Source organism: Muscardinus avellanarius (genome assembly GCF_963383645.1).
Source record: "Muscardinus avellanarius genome assembly, chromosome: 2".
Classification (NCBI taxonomy): domain Eukaryota; kingdom Metazoa; phylum Chordata; class Mammalia; order Rodentia; family Gliridae; genus Muscardinus; species Muscardinus avellanarius.
In genome coordinates this window covers 130,039,353-130,062,985 of record NC_137787.1, presented here as the reverse complement: position 1 = coordinate 130,062,985, position 23,633 = coordinate 130,039,353, and the positions used below count along the sequence as shown (strand labels likewise).

The 23,633-nt window shown below is 40.4% G+C and overlaps 1 protein-coding gene across 2 annotated transcripts in view; it reads right to left on the bottom strand.

The window, feature by feature from the left end:
• Positions 1 to 23,633, bottom strand: part of FRY (FRY microtubule binding protein) — a gene marked incomplete at both ends in the record, with an annotated part of 292,951 nt that overhangs the window by 200,030 nt on the left and 69,288 nt on the right. For both annotated transcript variants that reach the window (XM_080719965.1, XM_080719966.1), the window contains one exon: positions 15,319 to 15,372. In XM_080719965.1, coding sequence (XP_080576091.1) covers positions 15,319 to 15,372 — 54 coding nt within the window. The remainder of the gene's footprint in view (positions 1 to 15,318; positions 15,373 to 23,633) is intronic.

Genomic DNA, 23,633 nt, shown 5'->3' with positions numbered 1-23,633 from the left:
ATAAATAAAGTAAGAGCCAGGTGTGGTGGCGCACACTTATAATCCCAGCACTTGGGAGGCTGAGAGGGGAGGATCACAGTTCGCAGCCAGCTTCAGCTACTTAGTGAGACCTTTGCAACTCAGTGAGACCCTGTTTTAAAATAAAGAATAAAAAATAGGGTTGAGGGTGTAGCTCCGAGATAGAATGCCCCTGGGTTCCATCCCCGTAAATAAATAAATAAATAAATAAATAAATAAATAAATAAATACAATAGGGCTGTGGGGGATGTAGCTCAGAGGTCGAATGACACTGGTTCAACACCCAGTGTGATACACACACACACACACACACACACACACACACACGGCTTGGTGTGTGTGTGAATAAAGAAAATATATATTAAGTATATTATTAGGTATGAAAAAGAATAATCATCAAGATGCATTATTTCTAACAAAAAAAGAGAAAAGTAACCTAAATATATATAAATCCTTTAATACCCCATGGAATTTGATGAGGACTACTTATGGAACCATTAAAAAACACATTTCCAAAATATCTAATGACATTAGGGTATGGTGGTGCATGCTTGTAAGCCCAGTACTTGGGAGGCTGAGACAGGAGGATTGCAGGCTTGCGGCCAGCCTCAGCTGCAACATGAGGATCTCTGCAACTTAGTCATACCCTATTTCAAAATTTTAAAAAAATGGAGCTGGGGGTGTAGCTCAGAGTAGTATGCTGTTGAGTTCCATCCTAAGTACCACCACCACAAAAAATTATATATACATATATGTGCATATTTATATTTAATATATAATTATACATATATATGTATATGTATATATTATGGTACTGGGAATCCAAGAGCAGTCTACCTCAGAGCTACACCCCCAGCCCTATTTTTTATTCTTTATTTTGGAACAGGTCTCACTGAGTTGCAAAGGGCCTCACCAAGTAGTAGCTGAGGCTGTCCGTGAACCACGATCCTCCTGTCTCAGCCTCCCAAATGCTGGGATTACAAGTGTGTGCCACGACTCCCGGCTCTAATATATATTTAATGACATGAAAATATTAATAAATAAATATATACTTAATGACATTAAAATATTAATACAGTGAAAAAAGTTTGAGAAGTCATTTAACTGGTATGATTCCTACTTGGTATAGATATTATATAAATAAATGTGCACATACAAAAAATAAGACCAGGAGGGAGTTTATCAACACATGGAATGCTAGTTGAAACCAGGGACTCTGGAGAGAGAAACCTTTAGGAGGAGAGGAAAAGTGAGAGTTTAAGAGAAATGAATGCAGAATTTTTGCCTAGTATTTATTTTTTAAAAAGTGTGGGGGGGGGCAAAATTTGAGATAAGATTCAAGGAAGAAAATATGCCAAGACCTAAGGCCTTTGGAAATAATATGCAAAATAATTGTTTGTTTTTGATTATGATTTCTGGGCATGGTGGTGCACACCTATAATCCCAATACTTGGGAGGTTGAAACAGGAGGATTGCAGGTTAGAGGCTAGCCTTGGCAACTTACTGAGACCCTTAGCAGCTTAGCAACACCTTGCTTCAAAATAAAAATAAAAAAGGACTGGGGATTTGGCTTAGAGGTAAAATGCCCCTGGGTTTAAACCATTAAAAGAAAAAAAGATTAATGTGATTGGGTGTGGGGAGTTTGATATGCCAAAGTAAAGGAGTATAATCTTGAAAAGGTTTTTTCTCTAGAAAATGAAAAGACCCATATAAAAATATATATAATATACATGCAATATATATATATATAATATATATAATATACATGCAATATATATATATATATATATATATATTTTTTTTTTTTTTTTCTTTTCAGTACTGGGCATTGGGCATTGAACTCAGGGGCGTTCTACCTCTGAGCTACATCCCCAGCCCTATTTTATTTTTGAGACCACACCCAGCTCCACATATTTTTGAATAGGGGAAGAAACTCATGAAGAAGGTTTGAAGAAGCTTTATCTAGCCATGATGTGTAAAAGAAAATGCACACACGTGCTAGAAGTGAATGGCGTTACGGCAAGGGATCCGAGCACACAGGGTCACTGCCTGAGCTGGGGAGGTGGCAGAAGAAATGGAAACCCTTAGTTCACCTATTTCTGCAGCTACGTGGGCTGGGCTTATTTCCTTTCATAAAGCAGGAAACCAGGGTGAAGTACCTCGTTTCAGTAGGATTTTCCACAGCCACCTTTAAAAGAAGCTCTTAAAAATGAACCTATCATTGTCGTGCTTTTCCTCAGATTCTACCTCTCGATAGCCTATTTTATGCTCTTTCTGTCATTATGATGGATATGTACACATATACAACAGTGTACATTAGGCTTAGTTATGGTTACTAGTAGTCACAAATAAACAGGCTATTGTAGTCAGCCTGCCCTGTGAATCCAGCCACCATTAGCTGTTTTGGGGAAACTGAAAATGATCTAATCGTATCAAGAAGAGCCTAGTTCCCCTCACCCTAGTTAAATCCATAACCAAAATAGCTTTATTATTTTCTGTGGTGGTCATGGATAGAACAGCAGTAACTTTTGGGAAGAAAAGTGAATCATGGTATGTCAAGGGAATAATTCACTCATTCTAAAGATACTCCAGCACAGAAAAGGCCATTTCCTCAAGCTGCCATCAACTAAAAGGTTTTGCACTGGGAATGGGGGGTGTAGTTCTGGCAGAGTTCTTGCTTAGCATGCATGAGGCCCTGAGTTTCATCTCCAGCACTGAAAACAAACAAAAAATAAAAAACAAATGAATAAGATGTTCTAAATTGATTTATTACATGTGTAATAAATCTCAAAGTACTTATTCTATTTTGGTATACTTGTGTAAGTCTGGAGGAGCCTAAAGAGACATGAAGATTAAATGTACCATGGTATTTTAGATGGTATCCTGGAATAGAAAAAAGGTATTAAGGAAAAAAAAAAAAACAAACCACAAAGCAAGAATAGAGCTTAGGTAATAAGAACATACCAATGCTGGCTTCCTATTTGTGACAACTGTACCATTATAGTGTAAGACGTTAACCACACGGGAAACTGGCACTGTCTGTATTCTCTTTGCAACTTTCCTGTAAGTCTCAAACTATTCTAAATATGAAGTTTATGATAGGTAGAGTGGTGCACGCTTGCAATGCCAACAACTCCAGAGGCTGAAACAGGAGGATCCCAAGTTAGAGGTCAGTGCAGGCAACTTAATGAGACCTTGTTTCAAAATAAAATAAGAAGGGCTGGAGATGTAGCTCAGTGATAGAACACCGTTGGGTTCAGTACACAGAACAATAAAAATAAAACTTAAAAAAAATACCTATGTGGGTTATTCACAAGCTACATGATTTGCTACAGACCCGTAAAGGAGAGAGAAACTTACTTCTGATTCCTGAACATCTCTGGGTAGGTCACATAGTACTCTGCTAACTCACTTTAGGTCTAACCTACATTTTCCATAGAGAAGATCTACAGTGTTTTTCAAACCTCAGCAACATGTTTTAAAAACATAGATATTAAAATATATTTATCCATTAAAAAGATACAAGGAAGGCTTTTTTGGGATTAGATCGATAGGGAATACTTCTCATGGCCAAGTATGCCCTGTAGATTGTCTCAGAAGGAATGAAAGGTCAGTGCTGGGTGGATGTGTGCGTTTTCTCCACCTCTCTGTTACTGCTCTTTGGAGGCCAGCCTTTCAGGAAGGAAGGGCGGAATTTGCAAAGACTTGGCCCTCAAAGCTCAGGAAGGGAGGAAGGTCTAGCTGGCTTCTTGGTTACTCAACTCCTTCATTTACGGGAAGCAAAGCCAACGGGTAGGATGAATTCTAGCTCTGTGCTGCTGCTGCAAGAAGGCAGGCCCGTTACAAAGATGCTCTTGTTGTGTTGAAACGATCATATTCTTCCACCATCGATGAGCTACGTACTGGGCAGCAGGAGGAGACGGAGTGCACGGATTCACACGACTATTTCGTACTGGTGTTTTTGTGGGGGGTGGACAGAGGGGAGAGTACTAAATGTACTTTGTAAATGTTCTGGTGTTTATTTTGGCCCTTTAAAATGTACAAATAGGCTGAGAGACTAATCATGTTGTAGCAAAGACACTGATTTTTCATAAGCATTTTATTATACTTGCTAAATGCAAAGAAGGAAACATCACACATAAAAATTTGAGTAACTCAATGGAGTACTCAATGGAGTCCTTCTGTATTTTACAGAAATAAGGTTGACTTGTCATGAGGGGTGCATTTAACGGATAATTTTTCAGTAACTTTGCTGATGGATGGCTTAATTTCTCAAGTAAGATACCATGGCTCCCCTGGTATCCACTGAGTAAAACCACAAAATACTGACATATTAAAGTCATTGCAAATGCAGTTATTTATACTCAACTGCCTATCACAATATTGTTACAGTATTTCTGAGTGATAACAGGTACCAAAGAAACGCTAACACTAATATGTGTAAATCTAATGCCAGTTTGGTTTAAACTCTTAATTGCTTATATTTTTCATTGGTGATTTTTAAAATAGTTATTAAATTATAGCATAAGAATCAATTTTACTCACTAAAATTTGATCTGCTTTCTTTTCAGGAAAATCACTACTGTCCAAGATGGTAAAAGCTATTTTAGCTTGTTTATAAATATGTGGACATATTTTACCACGTGCTTCCTGTTCATAGATGGCATTTTTAACATATTAAGAAACTAAGTTGCCACACAAGTGCACAAAACATTTAACATCTAGAAGAAGGACCCAAAAGAACATTTGAGCTAATTATTTGGAATTTTTAGAGATGACACCAACGAGGAATGTAAGTCACACTAAGCTGCAAATAGCTGAACTTGATGATGTTTGTAAAACCCACTATGGGATGACTGATGCTTTACTTGCTTTCACAATTTCACAAGGGTACTGTGATCAGCAGGCCTTGGGTTCAAGTTTCAGTCTTGCCCCTCATTACTGTATGAGCATGACATGATGCCATTTCTGTGAAGCTCTGTGTTCTTGGCTATAAAACAACTAAGAAACCAAGTAGGCTTCTGTGTACCTGTAATCCCAGGAATTAAGAGGCTGAGATAGGAGGATCCCAGGTTTGAGGCCAGCCTCAGTATCTTAGCAAGACCCTCGGCAGTTTAGTGAGTCTGTGTTTCAATAAATAAATAGATAAAAAGGGCTAGTGGTGTAGCTCAGAGGTAGAATGTCTCTGGGCTCAATTCCTAGTACCAAAAAAGAAAACAACAACAAAAATGGATTAAGAATACTTATCTCATTCTTTTTTCTTTTTTTTTTTTTTTTTTGGTGGCATGTGGGGAGCCAATAAGGTTTTACGCTAAAAGAATATTTCTGATTTAGCTGACTGTCCTTCGCCCAGAGTAAACAAGATTTGAGGTCATGGAAAGTTCAAAGTAAAAGGTCTGAGAGAAGATCAGGTGGTGATGGCACGAGGGTACTGATTATCCTACCTGTAATGTATGTGCTTTGGATTGGTCTCTATTGTATTCCAGTGGTGATAGCATGGGGATGTTAACTGACCTGAAACTCTATAAATACCTTAAGAGAAATGAACCCGTTGTCGACCAGTAGGAAATATTGACCCAGAAGCAGGGGTCGACCAGTAGAGATATTGACCCAGGAGCAGGGGTCGCCCAGTAAAGATAGTAGACTGCCAGTCCCCCCACGTTAGAATTAAAAAATTATTGGAATCAAATTCTTAAGAGTTTAATTCTTCATCCTCACACCTCTCTTCGGAACCTGTACGTTTGCTGGCTGGCTCCGGCAGTGGTAGTACTGCAGATTGAATCCAGAGGCATTCTACCTCCAAGCTACACCCACAGCCCTATATTTTTGTTTTAAACAGGGTCTTGTTAGGTTGCTGAGATGATCACCATTTGCTGAGGCAGGCCACAAACCTGAGATCCTCCTGTCTTAACCTCCCAAGTACTAGGATCACAGGCATACGCCACTGTGCCTAGCTTCACTGGATTTCGATGAGGCCAAATGAGACAAAACACAAAGCATATAACAGAACTTCCAAAATATCTGTTTCCTTCTTCCATTTACAAATACTGAGAAATGACTTTGATGGATCGTAGGCTAAGTGGAGGGTAGGGGTGATAATAATATTTTGTTCAGGAGACCAGGATAACTGTTGATTTCTAGGTATATCGGGTGGGGAGAGCATGTGTCCTTTATTCAAGGGCAACCTCTCAAGGCCTCCTTTCAAGCCTGTGTGGCCAGGTTTCAAGTCTCCACGCCTTTCTGCCTCTAGCAGATATGAGCACAGTGCCTTCTGCCCATCACCATTCAAATGCATGTGATAGAGGTCACTTTTTTTTTTTTTTTACAGTTGTACACATCACAGTGTCCAATTGTTTGTATTACAAGTTGAACGCCCTTAATCTACAATTGTACAGATTACACAGTGTACAAATGTTTGTATTACAAGTTGAACATCCTTAATCTAAAAGTTCAAAATGCCAATTCCAAATGCGTGTCCCCCGTGAGACCCCTAGAGAGCAGAAGCAAGCCCTTGACGCTCACATTTGCTGCAGGCAACAGCTCACTCTTAAGCCAACAGGAAAGAACACCGAGGACAGAAGCCGGTGACTTCCCGGGAACCAGAGCAATTGATCAGATAGAACCCACTACGGCGAGGCCCAACTCACCCACACATCAGTCTCAGGAGCCTGAACTACCTTGAAGAAATTGCTGAGTGAAAAATGGACATAGACATTATCAGTGTTAAGATCTTGTATGTGCTTTAGTCCTAGTGGGGTCTGTAAAGTGTGTGTAGCCCTCATGACTCTACTCTTTCCTTCTCATTGAATTCCCAAGGCTTCTCAATCACACACGTATGGGGAAACTTTCTCTTTCTGCATCCCTGCCAGGTCTCTTCTTGCTCCCTGAACTGTGAGTTCTATTTCATCACACTCTTGACACCTTTATCTGAAAGATTGTCCAGTGCAATGGCTCAGCAGTGGTCTTGCCTGTGGGCATCGCCCCCAAGCAAATAACACTGTTCACCGGGTTCTCTAGAAAGGTTTCTTTCTCTGTGATGCTGCTCCATTTCAGACAGCTTCGTGTGGTTTCTGATGCAGCTGCCAAAGCACAACAAGACGACTCAGCTAAGATAGCGCAGATCGAGGTTCTAGTTCTGACTGGCCTGGCAGTTTCCTTGGGGGGTGGGTGGGTAATCAAACCTCACTCTGCAAAATGAAGTCATTTCTCCTTGCCACAAGAAGCTATTTTAAGAGACAAAATCAGAGCAATACTTCAAATACAAAACCATTCCATAGCATATGATTGTATTACAAGTGTGTGCAAGATGTATGACTACAATACACCAAGTAAAATTAAAAAAAAAAAACAAGTTGAACATCCATAATCTGAAAGTCCAAAATACAAAACCTGAAATACGTTTGCGTGCCACAAGATTTTTCAAATGGAAAATCCCACAACATGAAAAATTTAATTAATGTACAGTTATTAAAATGTATCAAACTGCATTCAGGCTATGTGGCAAAGGTTATATATAAGAACAGAAATGAATTTCATGCTTAATCCTGGGTCTCATTATGTTAAAATGTCTCATTATACACACGTAAAAATCCAAAATACTTCTATCCAAAGCATTTTGAATAAGGGATTCTCAATCTATATTAAACTCATTATATGTTTATGTCATCATAAGACAATACCTAGATACGTTCTGTATCTGAGCTACACCCTCAGCCCTACTTTAATTTTTATTTTGAACAAGTCTCACTAAATGCTGAGGATCTTGCTAAGTTGATGAAGCTGGCCTCGAGCCTGCAATCCTTCTGTTTCAATCTCCCAAATTCTAGGATTATAGGTTCAGGGAACCAGAATGGCTCAACTCTACCAATTTCAAACTCCCCAGATGTCTTCACTCTTCAAGGGTCCTTCCATTGCTCTCCTTGTAAACAATGTGTTCTTGGAATCAACACCAAGCTGTTACTAGATCACCTTTGGTGTGTGCGGGAGGACGCGCCTTCCCCTGGCGTTAAGATCTTCCACAATCGGATCCCTTCCTGCCTCTGCAGGCTAATCTCTTTGCTAACACTCCCAGGCTGTAGGAAAAAATCGTCTCAGTGGAAACCTAGAGCACACCTCTCCAGGGGTTATCTGATTTTGAGTCTAGGGACCTTTCGGTGCTTTTGTGCTATTTTAAAACCATTTTAATGGCAGATTACTGATAGCAAAAGAATTCTTGTCTACAGATATTAAAGCACTGTCCAGAGGAGGTTCAGTTGACTTCCTCCACCATGTGAAGAAGCTAGTTTTGCCCCTGAATACACCAATTTCAGTCTTCCACGTCTTTATTTATTTTTTTTTTTGAGGGTCTGGAAGTGGAACTCAGAGGCATTCGACCTCCGAGCTATACCCCCTGCCCTATTTTTTATTCTTTATTTTGAAACCGGGTCTCACTGAGTTGCCAAGGGCCTCACTAGGTAGCTGAGGCTGTCCGCGAATCGTGATCCTCCGGTTTCAGCCTCCCAAATGCTGGGATTACAAGTTCCACATCTTTAAACGTGTCTGCTTTTGGATTTTCTTATGATCTGGTTGTGACATCCCTCATTAATAATGAATTAAATAAAATCTACTTATCTCTGTGTGAGTGATGATTTTACTTGTTTTTATAACAAACAAATCAGCCCCAAATAAACTGCTCTGTTTATCAGGCTGCAAGGATAACATTTCATTTTTTTCTGTTCAAGGTATTTGCATACAATAGTCTTCTGAAATTCTGAAATTTTTTTCTTCCTTCTCCTCAATACCCAGCAAAACCTGTTGATTTTTTTTTCTCACCCTTTGCCCTAAAGTCCCCAAATGTCTGTTCATACCATTCATGTGACACTACTTCAGCATGTTTCAGAAGTTTGGTAATGTGAGTTGGGTGTGATGGCACATGCTTATAATTCCAGTTCCTGGGAGGCTGAAACAGGAGGATCACAGGTTCAAGGCCAGACTCAGCAATTAACTTAGTAAGATCCTCTTTCCAAATAAAAAATAAAATAGGGCTGAGGTATAGCTTGGAAGTTAGAATGTCTCTGGGTTCAATCCTCAGTACCACATACACAAAAAATTGGGGAATGTTAATAAAAAATCTAGATCAAACTTCTGAATCAGAACTTAGGGGAATGAGTCACATTTCTGGGGACTTGGATTTCTTGGGAACACATACTTAAAACTCCTTGCCCCACACAGATGTGTGTGTGTGTGTGTGTGTGTGTGTGACTGGGGATTGAAGCTAGGGGCATTCTACTGAGCTATACCCTCAGCCCTGTTTTATTTTTTATTTGGAAACACAGTCTCACTAAGTTGTGGTTAGCCTAAGTTGCTGAGACTGTCTGTGAATCTGTGATCCTCCTGTCTCAGCCTCCCAAGTACTAGGATTATGAGTGTGTGCCACCATTCCTGGCCACATAGATTTTTGTGTCTGAGTACACACACATACACAGTTAATAAATATTTGCTAATTAAACACCTTTAGTACCAGGACAATCTTGCATTCATTTTATTCACTAACCCTTGACAGTTAACTATTTACATTAAGTCATTAAGCAGCAGTATACATCTTTAAAATGCAGTTAAAAGCTGGGCATGGTGGCGCACGCTTGTAATCCCAGTACTTGGGAGGCTGAGACAGAAGGATCACACAGGTTCAAAGCCAGCCTCCGCTACTGAGTGAGGCTCTTAGCAACTTAGTGAGACCCTGTTTCCAAATAAAATATAAAAATAGGTCTGGGAATATAGCTCAGAGGTAGAAAGTCCTTGGGTTCCACCCCCAGTACCACACACACACACACACACACACACACACACACACACACACACACAATACAGTTAAAATCTCTTCTACCTTTTTTGATTCTTGGTACGGGCATGGATTTTTCACTAGCAGAGACTGAAAGTCACAGCCCACAGTGCTCTGAACATCTCCTGTCTGCTCCATGGAGCCCTCTCTGGCTCCCAAGGGTAGAGCAAAGCTCGCTGGATCTTCTGAGGCTCACAGCATTCTTGAACTTTCCACTATTAGCTTCCATAAAAGCCTGGAGTTATTATCATTTACCAGATTATAGGTTTCTTATTTAGTTCTCCCACTAGACTGGGGGCTGCTCCAGGGCAGGCACCAAGTTGGCTTGGTTATTTCTCCTAGCTGGCTGAATAGTTGGCACTTGGTAGCCAGTCACAGGAACTGGGGTAAGAATGGCTCAGATTCATACTCATCAAATTTGTGAAAGTGACATTCTGGGAACAAGAAACCAGGACACAGATTCTGAGCTCTCCAATGCAGGAAACATCCACTAGTTCAGTCTCCACGAACACTGAGCTTAAAAATGAATCCTGTTTAAACAGCTTGTCAATTACAGAACAATGGGGCTTTTTTTTCCTCAGGTTTATTCTATGTAGGGTTAGATTGTAATTAGGTTAAGTTAAGAAATATGAAACCAGTAGTTAAGCTGGTAAAGGTATAAATGTAAAATGTAAGGAAACGTAAAGCTTTAGCCTCTAAATAAGTGCATATATTTAAATTCAAATGGGAAAATTGGTAACTTGGGGGTAAATTCCACAGTGGAAAAAGAAAAGGTGTAGAATTGTCCGTGGTTTTAGTTTTATTAGGCATTTTGGCAAAATATCTAGCAGAAACAGGCAGTTACTATCTGGTCTCCATATATATATATATATATATATATTTTTTTTTTTTTTCTTTTTCTTTTGTGATACTGGAGGTAGAACCAAGAGGAGTTCTACCTCTGAGCTACACTCCCACCCACAGCCATTTTTACTTTTCATTTTGAAATACAGTCTAAGTTGCTGAAGGCCTTGCTACATTGTAGAGACTGGCCTTGAACCTGCTATACTCCTGTCTCAGTCTCCCAAATCTTCTGATTTTTTTTTTTAGTGATAAAATATTCCATGTTTAAGCCGGGCATGGTGGTGCATGCTTGTAATCCCAGCATTTGGGAGGCTGAAACAGAAGGATCGCGGTTCGCATCCAGCCTCAGCTACTTAGTGGGGCCCTTTACAACTCAGTGAGACCCTGTTTCAAAATAAAGAATAAAAAAAATAGGGCCGGGGGTATAGCTTGAAGGTAGCATGCCCCTAGGTTCCATCCCCAGTACAGCAATAAATAAATAAATAAATAAATAAATAAATAAATAAAAGACTCCATGTTTAGATGGACACATGGTTGCCCAAAGTAAAATTTTCCAATCTTTCTGACAGCTAGCTATGACAACAGGGCTGAGGTCTGCCCAGCTGGGTATGATGGTTAGATACAGAATGCCCCCTAAAGAGCTCATGCATTAAGCTCAGGGTTGATACAGTGAAGTCTCACCAGTGGATAGATCCACTGTAGAGGATTTGCCTGGGTGGAAACCTAGGGCTGCAGAGCGTGGCTGGAGGAAGTGGCCCCAGGAATGGTGTGTGTGTCTCTGAATCCCTTTGCTAACTTGTTCTCTTGCTTCTAGCCCCCATGATGTGAGAGAGAAGCTCTCCCTCTCTCCACTTCCCCCCGCCATGTCCTGAGATTCATATACTGAATCTCGGAGGAAACCGTGAGCAAATAAATCTTCCTTCTTCTAAGTCACATGGTCACATGGTCTGGTTTTTGGCAGGTAGCAGTGAGCATGCTAAGTCAGGAAAGAAGCAGAAATGGTGTGTACAACTTTGGGGAGTTCTAATTTATTTGCTTATTGTATAATTTTTTTTTCTTCCTGCTGCCTGGAATGCAGAAGTAATGACTGAGCTCCAGCAGCCATGCTGGAGCTCAAAAATGGAAGTGATACGTAAAAAAAGAAAATGAGTCCTGCTGTACTTTTCTAATGTGAGAGAAATACACTTCGCCGGGCATGGTGGCGCACGCTTGTAATCCCCGCGCTTGGGAGGCAGAGACAGGAGGATTGTGCAGGTTCGAAGCCAGCCGTGCGCGCTGGCTTAGGAGACCCTGTTTCCAAATAAAAATGTAAAAATAGGTCTGGGAGTGTAGCCCGGAGGTAGAAGGGCTTCCAGGAACCCCAGTACCACCAAAAAAATTATATATATATATATATACTTCTATCTTGTTCAAGCCATGTCATCTGTCACTGGCATACTGTACTGCTAATCATACAGCTAATCATAAATGATACAGGATCTTAGGTGTTCTGCCTGCTGAAAACTCCCCTCCAAATTCTCATCAACCTAGCTTCTAGAAACAATCAGGTCACAGAGCAAAAAACCCAGGCGTTAGTTAGAACAGAGGGAATCCAGTCTTGGCTGCTTCAGTTTGTCATATAATATTGAGAAACGTCTTTAAGGCTCATCTCCATTAAATGTGACACTCTGTAGAGATGGTCTCTCCTTCTTGGAGTTGTTAGAAGGATTGACTGATGCCAAGTCAGGTAGTATGTGAGAAGGGGCTTCATAAACTATAAAATATTTGTTGGCTGTGTCTCTAACATGGGCTGCCTAAGTTAACAGGGCCACGCAGGAATAGGCGGCGAAAGGGAAGAAGCCCAGCGATCTGTATCCCAATGACATTTAAAAAGAAAAAACTGGTAACACACCTATTAGCAGGGACCAATTGTATGCTGTTTGACGGATGGATTTAGCATAGTGTCACCCTATGGTAAGTACTAAATAAATGTTACTTCTGTCATTCCTAATTGAAATTAGTCTGTAGTCAATGAAGTCTATACAACTCAAACATCACTGGCCTGTTCTTTTCCTATAGACAGATTTTTGTTGGAATCCAAATTAAAATCCTACTGCTTAGAATCAGAATAAGATGAATTACATCATTTGAATGCTGAATACTGAAAGACTAGGAGACCTTGAGGCACACTTGGCCTCACCAATGGAACTACAATTCTTATAATGCACTGGTTATAAGAGCAGACACACCCTGTTTTAGTCTATTTCATGCTGCTATAACAAAATACTATGGCTGGGTAATTTATAAAGAACAAAAACTTATTTTTCACAGTAGGGCAGGTTTCTTGTCTGGTCTCTGCTCCCCAGATGAAGCCTTGAATGCCAAATTCTATAAAGGTAGGAGGACAGAGTGGGCGAGCTTCCATAGTCAAACCCTTTTATAGTGGCACCTAAACCCTTTCATCAGGAGGGCCCTTATGGCCTAATTATTCTCTCAAAGGCTCTACTTCTTAGTACCACCACATTGGCAACACCTGGAATTTGGAGGAGACAAATTCAGACCATATCAGGTACTTTCAAAAGAGACTTTGCTGACTTGTCTTTCATTGAACCCACAGGCTGACCAACTTCAGTGAAACCTCTGTAAGACTTGAGAATCTCACTATATCTTTAAATGAGATAGACCTTGTAGAATGTCTTCTCTCAGGGTTCATGTGTGAACTTATGATTTAAAGATCACAGGGCAAAGCTCTGTGTTTTATGGAGAGTTCTCACTGACCCTCACACTGTTAGTGCACACCTAAAGCATCTCTAATAATACAGCCATGCTACAGAACAGACTTTCCAAGATTTATGTGCACATGCATCGCCTGAAGGTCTTGTTCATATGCAGGTTCAGTAGCTGGGGGCCAGGCCAGGGCTCTGCAAGTCTAACAAGCTCTCAGGTGTTGTTGATAACATATTTATATGAACAACACTGAGGTGCAATGTTAAAAGTAATTTAGCAGCTGGGCGTGGTGGCTCGCGCTTGTAATCCCAGCATTTGGGAGGCTGAGACCTGAGGATTGCAATTCGCAGACAGCCTCAGCTACTTAGTGAGACCCTGTTTCAAAATAAAGAATAAAAAACAGGGCAGGGGGTATAGCTTGAAGGTCAAATGCCCTTGGGTTCCATCCCCAGACCCACAAAAAAAAGGAATTTAAGTGTTAAATTTGGAATTTAAGCCCAGGTTGGTCTAATTTCAAAGGCTCTTTTCTCTTTTCTACAAGGTTGAAATGGAGAACTAGAAAGCTGAATTAAGAAAGAGAAAGAGAAAGAGAAGGAGAAGGAGAGGGAGAGGGAGGGAGGGAGGGAGAGAGAGAGAGAGAGAGAGAGAGAGATGCTGAGATTGTGTTTAAGCCAAACTATTTGGGATAACTATTAAATGCAATGTTAAATTTAGGAGAACTATTTTCCTGGAGACAAAGAAGTAAGCTGGAGAAAAACAAAAAATTTTTGATAGAATACCATGATAATTCAATAGGATAAAGAGACAAAAAGTGAAAAATTATAGAAGACATGTGACAAATATTTACACTTTTTTTTAAAAATTTGGAAATGGCCTCACTAAGCTGGTGAGGCTGGCTTTGAACACCTGTTTGAATCCTCCTATCTCAGCCTCCCAAGTACTGGGATTACAAGCACGTGCCACCACTCCTGGCAATATTTACACTCTTAAGGAGACCCGGAAGAGCTGCTACGTGCCCCATTTCCAAAATGGTGATATTAAATTTCAGGTACCCATTCACCAAAGGTCTCTGACGATCCTGGTACCTAGGTGACAACAACCACTGACAACATGACTAGGGAAGTCACAGCCCTGACTCAGATGAGGAGGAGCCGGCGAGCTCGCCTCACAGCACAGTTCATGACACAGGAAGCAAAGCATGTTGTCTCCACAGTGTGATGTTTCTGGAACACACAAATCTGGACTTGTACAGCCAGGAATATTTCCTCTGGACCCCACAGTGAAGGAACATGAATCCAGCATGCTCTGAGCTCTTCAGTAGACCAGGAAAAACCGCAGTGATGGGCCAGGCCATGGTGTGTCCAAGGACTTCACACTGGCACCAACCGAGCCTTCTGAAGAGGGCACGGTGTCCTCTCTGCCATTCTGCAGAAGTGAGGAGGCACCACAAACACAGCCAGCTTCTTCTCATGCCTTGCCCTCTATCACTCTTTTTGTGATACTGGGGCTTGAACCCAGGGGCATTCTGCCTCTGAGCTACACCCCCAGCCCTATTTTTATTTTTCATTTTGAAACAAGGCCTGGCTAGTTTAATGAGAGTCTCAATACTTGCTGAGGCTGTCCTTGAGCCTGAGATCCTCCTGTCTCCACCTCTTACGTACTGGTATTACAGGTGTGCGCTACCACTGCTGGCTTTTCAATTCTTTCTAAAGCAAGTCAAAAGATATCTACTGAACAGCTATAAAACCCAACTTTAAATGCCACAGAACATTTGTAAAACCACACACTCGTATCCTCTTTGAGGAAGTTCCTCAGTAAAATAGTGAGCATCCAGGCTGTGCCTCTAGTGCATTGTGAAATAAGTAAAATCTACATTACACACACACACACACACACACACACACACACACACACACACACATATCACATACCTGATCAAATTGGGGGTCTTCTCCACGCTGTAAAGATTTTGTCAATGGCTTTTCCTAAAAAGAAAAAGAACAAATACAAGAATAATTATTAGAGGACTTTAAGCATCAGAAAAGAAATGTTAGTACTGTTACAATTTTCTCATTCATTTCTCCCTATATACAAGGGAGAGATGCCAGCTTTTAAATGAGTGGGAAAGTCTCACTTAGCTAATTTGACCTTAACATGTAGTGTTTGATCATTTCTGCCTTGGTTTTGGTATTTATCTTAGTACATACTTCTTTGACCAAAACAGGAAGAATCTGATGTTCAGAGAAATGCAAACTAAAACCATAATGAGATAACACCTCATATCTATTTTGACTTTTATCAAAAAGACAAAAGATAAGTATGGGTGATAATGTGGAGAAGAGGGAACCCTTGTAGACTACTGGTGGAAATGTAAGTTCAGCCATTAAGGAAAACGTTATGATGGTTCTTCAAAATGTTAAAACAGAACTACCATATGATCTGGCAATTTCACTTCTGAGTATATATCCAAAGGAAACGAACTCATATGTTGAAGAGTATCTGCATACCCACATTCACTGAGGTTCTATTCATTATTACCAAGCTAAGGAGTCAGCCTGAGTGTCCACAACGGATGGATGGATAAAAGAACTGTGGTAATAATATACACAATGAAATACTATTAAACCTTAAAAAAAAAGCCAGAATCCTGTCATGTATGACAACATGGATGAACCTGGAGGGCATTGTGCTAAGTGATAAAAGCCAGGCACAAAATGATAAATAGTGTACAGTCTTATTTATTTGTAAAATCTAAAAAAGTCAAACTTTCTGGGCATGTTGGCACACACTTGTAATCTCAATACCTGGGAGGCTGAGATAGGAGGATCTCAGGTTCGTGGCCAGCCTCAGTCACTTAGTGAGGCCCTCTGCAATTTAATTGTTTCAAAATGAAGAATAAAAACTAGGGTTAGGGGTGTATCTCAGAGGTAGAATGCCCCTGGGTTTAATCCCTAGTACTGAAATAAATAAATAAATAAAACAGTCAAACTCATAGAAGCAGAGAGTTGAATGGTGGTTACCAGGGGCTGATGGGCGCAGGGAAGTGGGAATGGGGGGTGGTATTGGTTGAAAAGGAAAGAGCTTAAGTTAGATAGGAGGAAGAAGTTCTGGCAATCTACTATACAAAGCAGTGACTATAGTTAATTAGAGTATACTGTGCTATAGTCTAAATGTAACCCCCAAAACTCAATGTTGCAACAAGCCCTGAAGTGACGATGTTAATGGCTGAGGCTTTGTGTGGTGATCAGATGGCGAGGGCCTGACAATCGCCACAGAGGAACCCAGTCATGTCTGCCTTCACCACAGGAGCGTGAGCATTGGGAGAAAACACCACCTGAGGATGAAGGCCCTGGACAGACACCAGACCTGCGAGCAACACATTCCTGTTGTTTATAAACTACCCCATTTATGGTAATCTTGTATAGCAGCCTAAATGAATGAGACATACTATATACCTGACAATTGCTAAAAAAGCAGATTTTAAATGTTTTAACCTCCTCCTCCCCACCACACATATGTAAGGTGATAGACATATTATTAGCTTGATTTAGTTATTTCACAAGTATACATATATCAAAACATCATATAGACCATACATTTTTATTAGTAAATGAAAAGAAGAATAGAATGCTATAAAGGCTGTATTTTAAATGAAAATCATATAATAAAAACTATGCAATTTGTTTTTAATATGTTAGCATTTGTCTTGGGACTTGGCAGGCAATAAAAAATTGAAAGTGACATACTATTCTAAGTCTTAAGCTGTGGAAACAAAACAAGGTCTACTTATTAGACTGGTGTTGAAGGACAGTCTGCTGATCAGACACTTATTAGGTGTGACTGGTGAATTGAGGGCATGGGATTTGACCTGTACCACATCTAATGCAAAACTAATCTTGGTAGTGACAAGGACCTACAGAAATGATTATCCCTCGTCTTTGCTGACACTGAGAAGCCTCGACTTGCCTTTCAGCAGGGCATTTTATAATACTTATACTTGTTTGTATTTTTTTGCTATAAAAGTTAATTCTGATCTGAAGTTTGTTTAGTATTAAAACCCATGAAAAGTTTCTATATATACATATATATGTCTTGCTTTGGGCAAAGACGATGCCCCAGAATACCCTTTTATATTTAGCTGATCACTTTGGGTTGTCTCATTTTCCCAATCAATTCCACTGGTAAAGATAATATATAACCAGCTGGGCATGGTGGTGCACACCTGTAATCTCAGTCTTTGGGAGGATCACAGGTTAGAGGACAGCCTCAGCAACTTAGTGAGACCCTAAGTGAAACATAAAATAGCACCAGGGATGTAGCTCAGGTAGATGCCCCTGGCTTCAATCAGTAGCTTTGCAGAAAAAAAAAAATAAAAAATATATATATATATATATATATATATATATATATATATATATATATATATAAACTATGACAGAAACAAACCCTATCTCCACCCTATAGTCTCTTCTGGAAGAAGTGTACACGGTGGGTTCCAGAGTTTTTTGAATCAAACGCTCTGTCTCTTTGGTGGAGCCTGCTTATAATCCTAGTACTAGGGAGGCTGAGAGAGGAGGATGCAGGTTTGTGGTCAGCCTCAGCCTCTTAGTGAGGCCCTCCACAATTTAGTGAGATCAATACTTTGGAGCATTGGAAAATGTATTTATCTGAAGAGAAATACAGGCTTCTTCTCCTCAAAGTAGGCTATCCAGAAAACTTAGTTGTGAGAGGCTGAGAACATACTAGAATGTACTAGATTTGGGAGACTGGTTATAAAAAGTAGGTGAAAACAAAGAACTATCAAAGAAACAAGAGATGCATTGAATGCACAAGTCTAATTCAGCAATTGAATCCAAAAGCATTTCCTGTCCATGTAAAGGTCATAAACTCCTCTTCTGAAATGCTTTGTAAAAGCCAACTAAAATACAAAAATAAAAATTAAACACATGAAAGTCATTGACACCAGTCTCCACAAGCACCCTTGAAGCAGCCCAGTGTGAATATTTCTACTTAATTTTTTCTGATTAATTTTTGTGGTAATGAGCGGTGTTCTGCTTCGATCTAGACCACTAGACCTATCTTTTATTTTGAAATGGGGTCTTAGTAAATTACCACATATTGGCTTGGAATCTGTGATCCTCCTGTCTCAGCCTCCTGAGTATTCGGGAGAGGGAGACAGAAGGGTTGCGCTGGTTCGAAGCCAGGTTCACTGGCTTAAGAGATCCTGTTTCCAAATAAAAAAGATACAAATAGGAAATAGGTCTGAGAGTGTAACTCGGAGATGGAAGGGTTTCCAGGAACCCCAGTACCACCAAAAAAAAAAAAAAAAAAAAAAAAAAAAAAAAAAAAAAAAAGGATGCATGATGCCCTTGGAGGCTGAAGCAGGAGGACTGCAAGTTCAAGGCCAGCCTGGGCAAATTGACAAGATCTTGTCTCAAAATAAAAAATAAAGATAGCAGTGTGTGTTGGCATACACCTGTAATCCCAGTGCTTGGAAGGCAGAGACAGGTGCATCACAAGTTCAAAGCCGGCTTCAGCAATTTAGCAAGGCCCTTGGCAACTTTGAAGAATCTGTTTGGATAAAAACCAGAAAGGTCTGGGGTGTAGCTTAGAGATAGAATGCCCCTGGGTTCAATCCCCAGTACCACAATAAATGAAGGAAGGAAGGAACATAGGAAGGAAGGAAGGAAAAAGGAAGATAGATATGCAGGCTTGGGATGTAGCTCAGTGGTAGAGTACCCCTGGGCTTGATGCTCAATACTGAAATAAAGAAAAAAAAAAGCATGATGTGAACTGAACCAATTGCATATGAAAATAGAAAATATTTGTAATACTACAATGCACCCATAAAAGTGTGTGTGTGTGTGTGTGTGTGTGTGTGTGTGTGTGTGTAAAACAAAAAATATATCTGCCTTGAACATGTACAGGCTCACTTCTTGTTATTACCTATACAATACAATGGAACAACTATTTCCATCACATTAGGTATTTTAAACAATCGAGGGATGACTTAAATATATGGAAGTATATATACAGGTTCTGTGCAAATATTATATTATGTCATTCAGGGGACTTGAGCAACTTCAGGGCCCTGGAACCTATCTCCTCTGGATGCCAAGGGACAATGGCATTTGATTCAAATACTACTTGTCAGAAGATTAGGGAGTGTGCGACCCATCGGCCGTGAGTTGATCACCATTCAAGATGATCACAGGGTTTTTCACATTATTCTGTCAAATATTTATGCTTGAATTCTCCATAGTAAAGCCAACAAACAACAATAAGAAATAGTTATGAGGAATCACCTCTGCTATTGTTTATTTATTTTTCAGAAAGCATTCTTTTATTTAGCTTCCACTAATGCTTTTCGTTCTTGTCATTTTTTTAAACAATGTCTCACTTTTATGGATGATACAGGTACGCCATTCCCAAAGCCTACTTCAACATCAACATTTCATTTTTTCCCCTGAGAGGTTGCAGAGGGACCCACTCTATTTCTTCCCATTTGCAGATAGAATCTGAGTGGCAAATATCTTTCCTGCTGTGAGAAAAGCCAGATGCAGTTCAGTCTCTACACTCTTGTTCCCCCTCCAAACCAAAGACAACACTATTCTAACCCTCTTAGGGATTTTTTTCCCTCTTGTCTCAAAGAATTCTGGAGGGTTTGAAGTATTTCCATAGAAAAAGAACGAGGTCCCTATTTATGCATCTTGTTTGCTACCTTGTAGAGTTCAGATCTTCCCTACCCTTCCTTGAAGAAAATAAGAACTTGGAGCCCAGCATGGTGGTGCATGCATGTAATCCCAATACTTGGGAGGTGGAGACAGGAGGATCGCAGGTTCTGGGCCAGACCTAGCAATTTAGCCAGATCCTCAGCCACATAGTGAGACCCTGTTTCAAAATAAAAAATAAAATAAGGCTAAGGTGTAGTTGAGAAGTAGAACACCCCTGGGTTCAATCCCCAGTAAAACACACACACACACACACACACACACACACACACACACACCACCACCACCACCACCAACAACAACAACAGTAACAATAATGACTCTAAACAAGGAGAGCAGAGGAAGCGACTGACTTCCATTTCCATTTTCATTCAATTTTAGTACATACTAGGTACATTTCAATTTATAGTTACTTCACACCAGGTGTTTCTATAACCTCTAAGAGGAAAGAAGCCAGGCAGGACAGGACATAGCCACTTAGAAGTGTAGGGAGAGTGTTATGTTTTAAAGGGGGTTTAATTTGAGGAATACAAGCAGCCCATTGACAGAATCACTGTCTACTTCTGACTTTTAAGTGGACCTTAACAATTCCAAGTGTAACCCACACAGGTCAGATTTCAATCATCTAGAAAGATCCAAATTATACTGCCCCTCAGAGATATCTCAATACATCGGTTAAACCCAAGTATCCCAGGAAGTTAAGAGATAATTTGATTTGTTCACATATCACCAACCTTGTGATTCTTTTGGTTGTTAGAACAGTTGGATGTAATAGTTAGGTGCATGGGCTGTAAGGTCAGAAAGACCTGAGACTGGACCCTTCGTCTTTCATTTATAACCTATGGGCCTTACTTATCCTCTCTAAGCTGCAGTTACCTTGCAGGTAAAACAGATCAATAATATCAAACTACCTCACAGAACTACAAGATGAATGGCACAAAGTACTCAGACATTGGTTACTATTGCTATTATTAGAATTTTTTAACATCATTATTATTGGAACTAAATGAGGTCTGAATGTGTACTCTCTTTTATAACATTTAGGAGTTTGGAACTAAGGTTCACATATCTCCTGGGGCAATGCATGCTCCCACTAACATTAATTAAGGCTTTAAGTTTCCCTTCTACTTGGAACTGGGAAGTTGTATTACAGAAAAAGAGGAAAAAAAATTATAAAGAGCAATTGCTTTTCTTATAAAACAGAAAACCCTAGCTGAGTGTGGTGGCCCATGCCTGTAAGGCTAATACTTGGGAGGTTGAGATAGGAGGATTGTAGGTTCAAAGCCAGATGCAGCCACTTAGCAAGACCCTGTTTCAAAAATAAAATAGGGGCTTGGCATGGTGGTGCACGCCTGTAATCCTAGCGCTTGGGAGGCTGAGATAGGAGCATTGAGGCCAGCAAAGACCTTCAGCAACTTAGTGAGACTCTTTTTGTGGTGCACGCTTGTAATCCTAGTCCTTGGGAGGCTGAGACAGGAGGATCACACAGGTTTGAAGCCATTCTCAGCTACTTAGTGAGGCTCTCAGCAACTTAGTGAGACCCTGTTTCCAAATAAAATATATTAAAAAAAAATAGGTCTTGGAGTATAGCCTGGAGGTAGGAAAATCCCTGGGTTCCACCCCCAGTACCACACACACAAAAATAAAATAGGGCTGGGGTGTAGCTTGGAGGTAGAATGTCTTTGGGTTCAAATCCCAGTATAACACACACACACACACACACACACACACACACACACACACACTCACTCACTTACTTCCCAATAGATAGTTTAGAGCATATATTTTAATTTAATGGGGAGGTGGCTCTAAAAACAACTAAGTTGTAACAGCATTAACAACAACAAAACCAACCACTAGACTTCTCAAGCCTTGAAACTACAGTGTTTTGTATTATAAGAATATTTTTATGCACAGTTAACTGAAGGTTTTGAATACCATCTGCAGGGAACACTTATACTACATATATCTGGTTTGAGTGATTAATACAGAATTTCAATACTGAATTATTACAATTAGTATCTCACTTCTTCACCAGAACATGGGAGGATCCTGAGTGGTCCACTGCCCCATACCCAGGTTGATGGCAACAGTGTTATTCAGAGTAGAGGGCTATGGACACAACTGTTGCAATGCCACTCAGGCATCTCACCCAGAATGGTCAGTTCCCAGGAGTAGATGCCCTACTTTGGGTGGAGCCAAAGAAAATGAGGCTCAAAATATTTTCATGCCTATCATAATTTCCTCTTCAGATCTTTGTGCCAGCGTTGACTAGACTTGGAATCACATCTAGGGAGCATGCTTTAGGACTCACAGTTCTGATACTGGCCTTTCAGCCCATGTGACTCCTCCAACCAGGATGGGGGGCATCAGGGACCCTGTGGTGTGAATTGCCTTGAAGTGTACATCATCGTTTTTTGTTGGTCGCCTGCTTGGACCATTGAACCTCTGGTGGAAGACTGTGCCTGCCTCAGATTGTCTAAAGATCACAATGGCTGCCACCCTGTGACATCCTCACTCAGTTTCTAGTAAAATTGATGAGCAATAGTTCAAACCCTTGCGATATGTGGGAGATGGATGGTTGTAGAAACAGACAAAACCATTTCACTTTTACTCTGTTTAGTTGGTAAAATGAGTTTCTATAAGCAAAATGATAAATGCTAATTTTTACCTCCAAACCTCAAAATCAAGAGAACAATACAGAAGGTATTCCCAGAAGTTAAAGGTGGCAGCATCAGATGCTGTGCAGATTCCATGATAGGAAACATGAAGATGGGTCCTGATCGGTTAGATATTTTGACACTTTTGCTTTTAAACTAAAAACTCCTGAGATGATCTGTCCTGTAAGCAGCAGCTCTGCTCTTCTCACAAGTCATTTCCCTGTTGAATTTCACAGTCCTGAGTATATGCCCATTATCTGAACAGTGGAGAGGAAACTTCAATTAAATTTGGTCACAGAGTTAATCTCCATTTTAATTGAATAAAAGAGCAACTCTTACAAGCTTTCTTTTCTAAGCTATGGCAGCTACTAAGAGGCATGAGATAGAACCTGCACTTGTTTGTTTCTGAGTTCTTTTCTGTTTTGTTAGTGTTTTCTGGTTTATTGGTCATAGTTTACTGCCCCAGCTGTGCATGAAGCTTTCGCTAAGTGGACTTCAGCGTGTGTGGATGGATATTCTCCTGCCTCCTTGGTGACCTTGCCCACAGCCAGCTTCTCCCAGGCCCTTGACCTCAGTTCCCCCATTTTCCTGTCTTTGTCTTAGCTCTCAGCATCCTTAGCCTCATCTCCTCTCTGTGCCTTCTTGACCACATGTCCTCCTCTGCCAGTTTCTTTCCTCCTCCCCTCTTCTCATATCTAGTTCTCCAATGAGTGGTCTCCGCTTGTCTTCCCTTTCTCTAACCGCTCCAATCTGGCTTTACTCTTGCCACTAAAAATAGTCTCCCTAGAGACCCCAGGAATGTTCCAAATGGGGAATCTCATGGTCATTTTTCTCCCTGGATCATCAGCTGTGTGA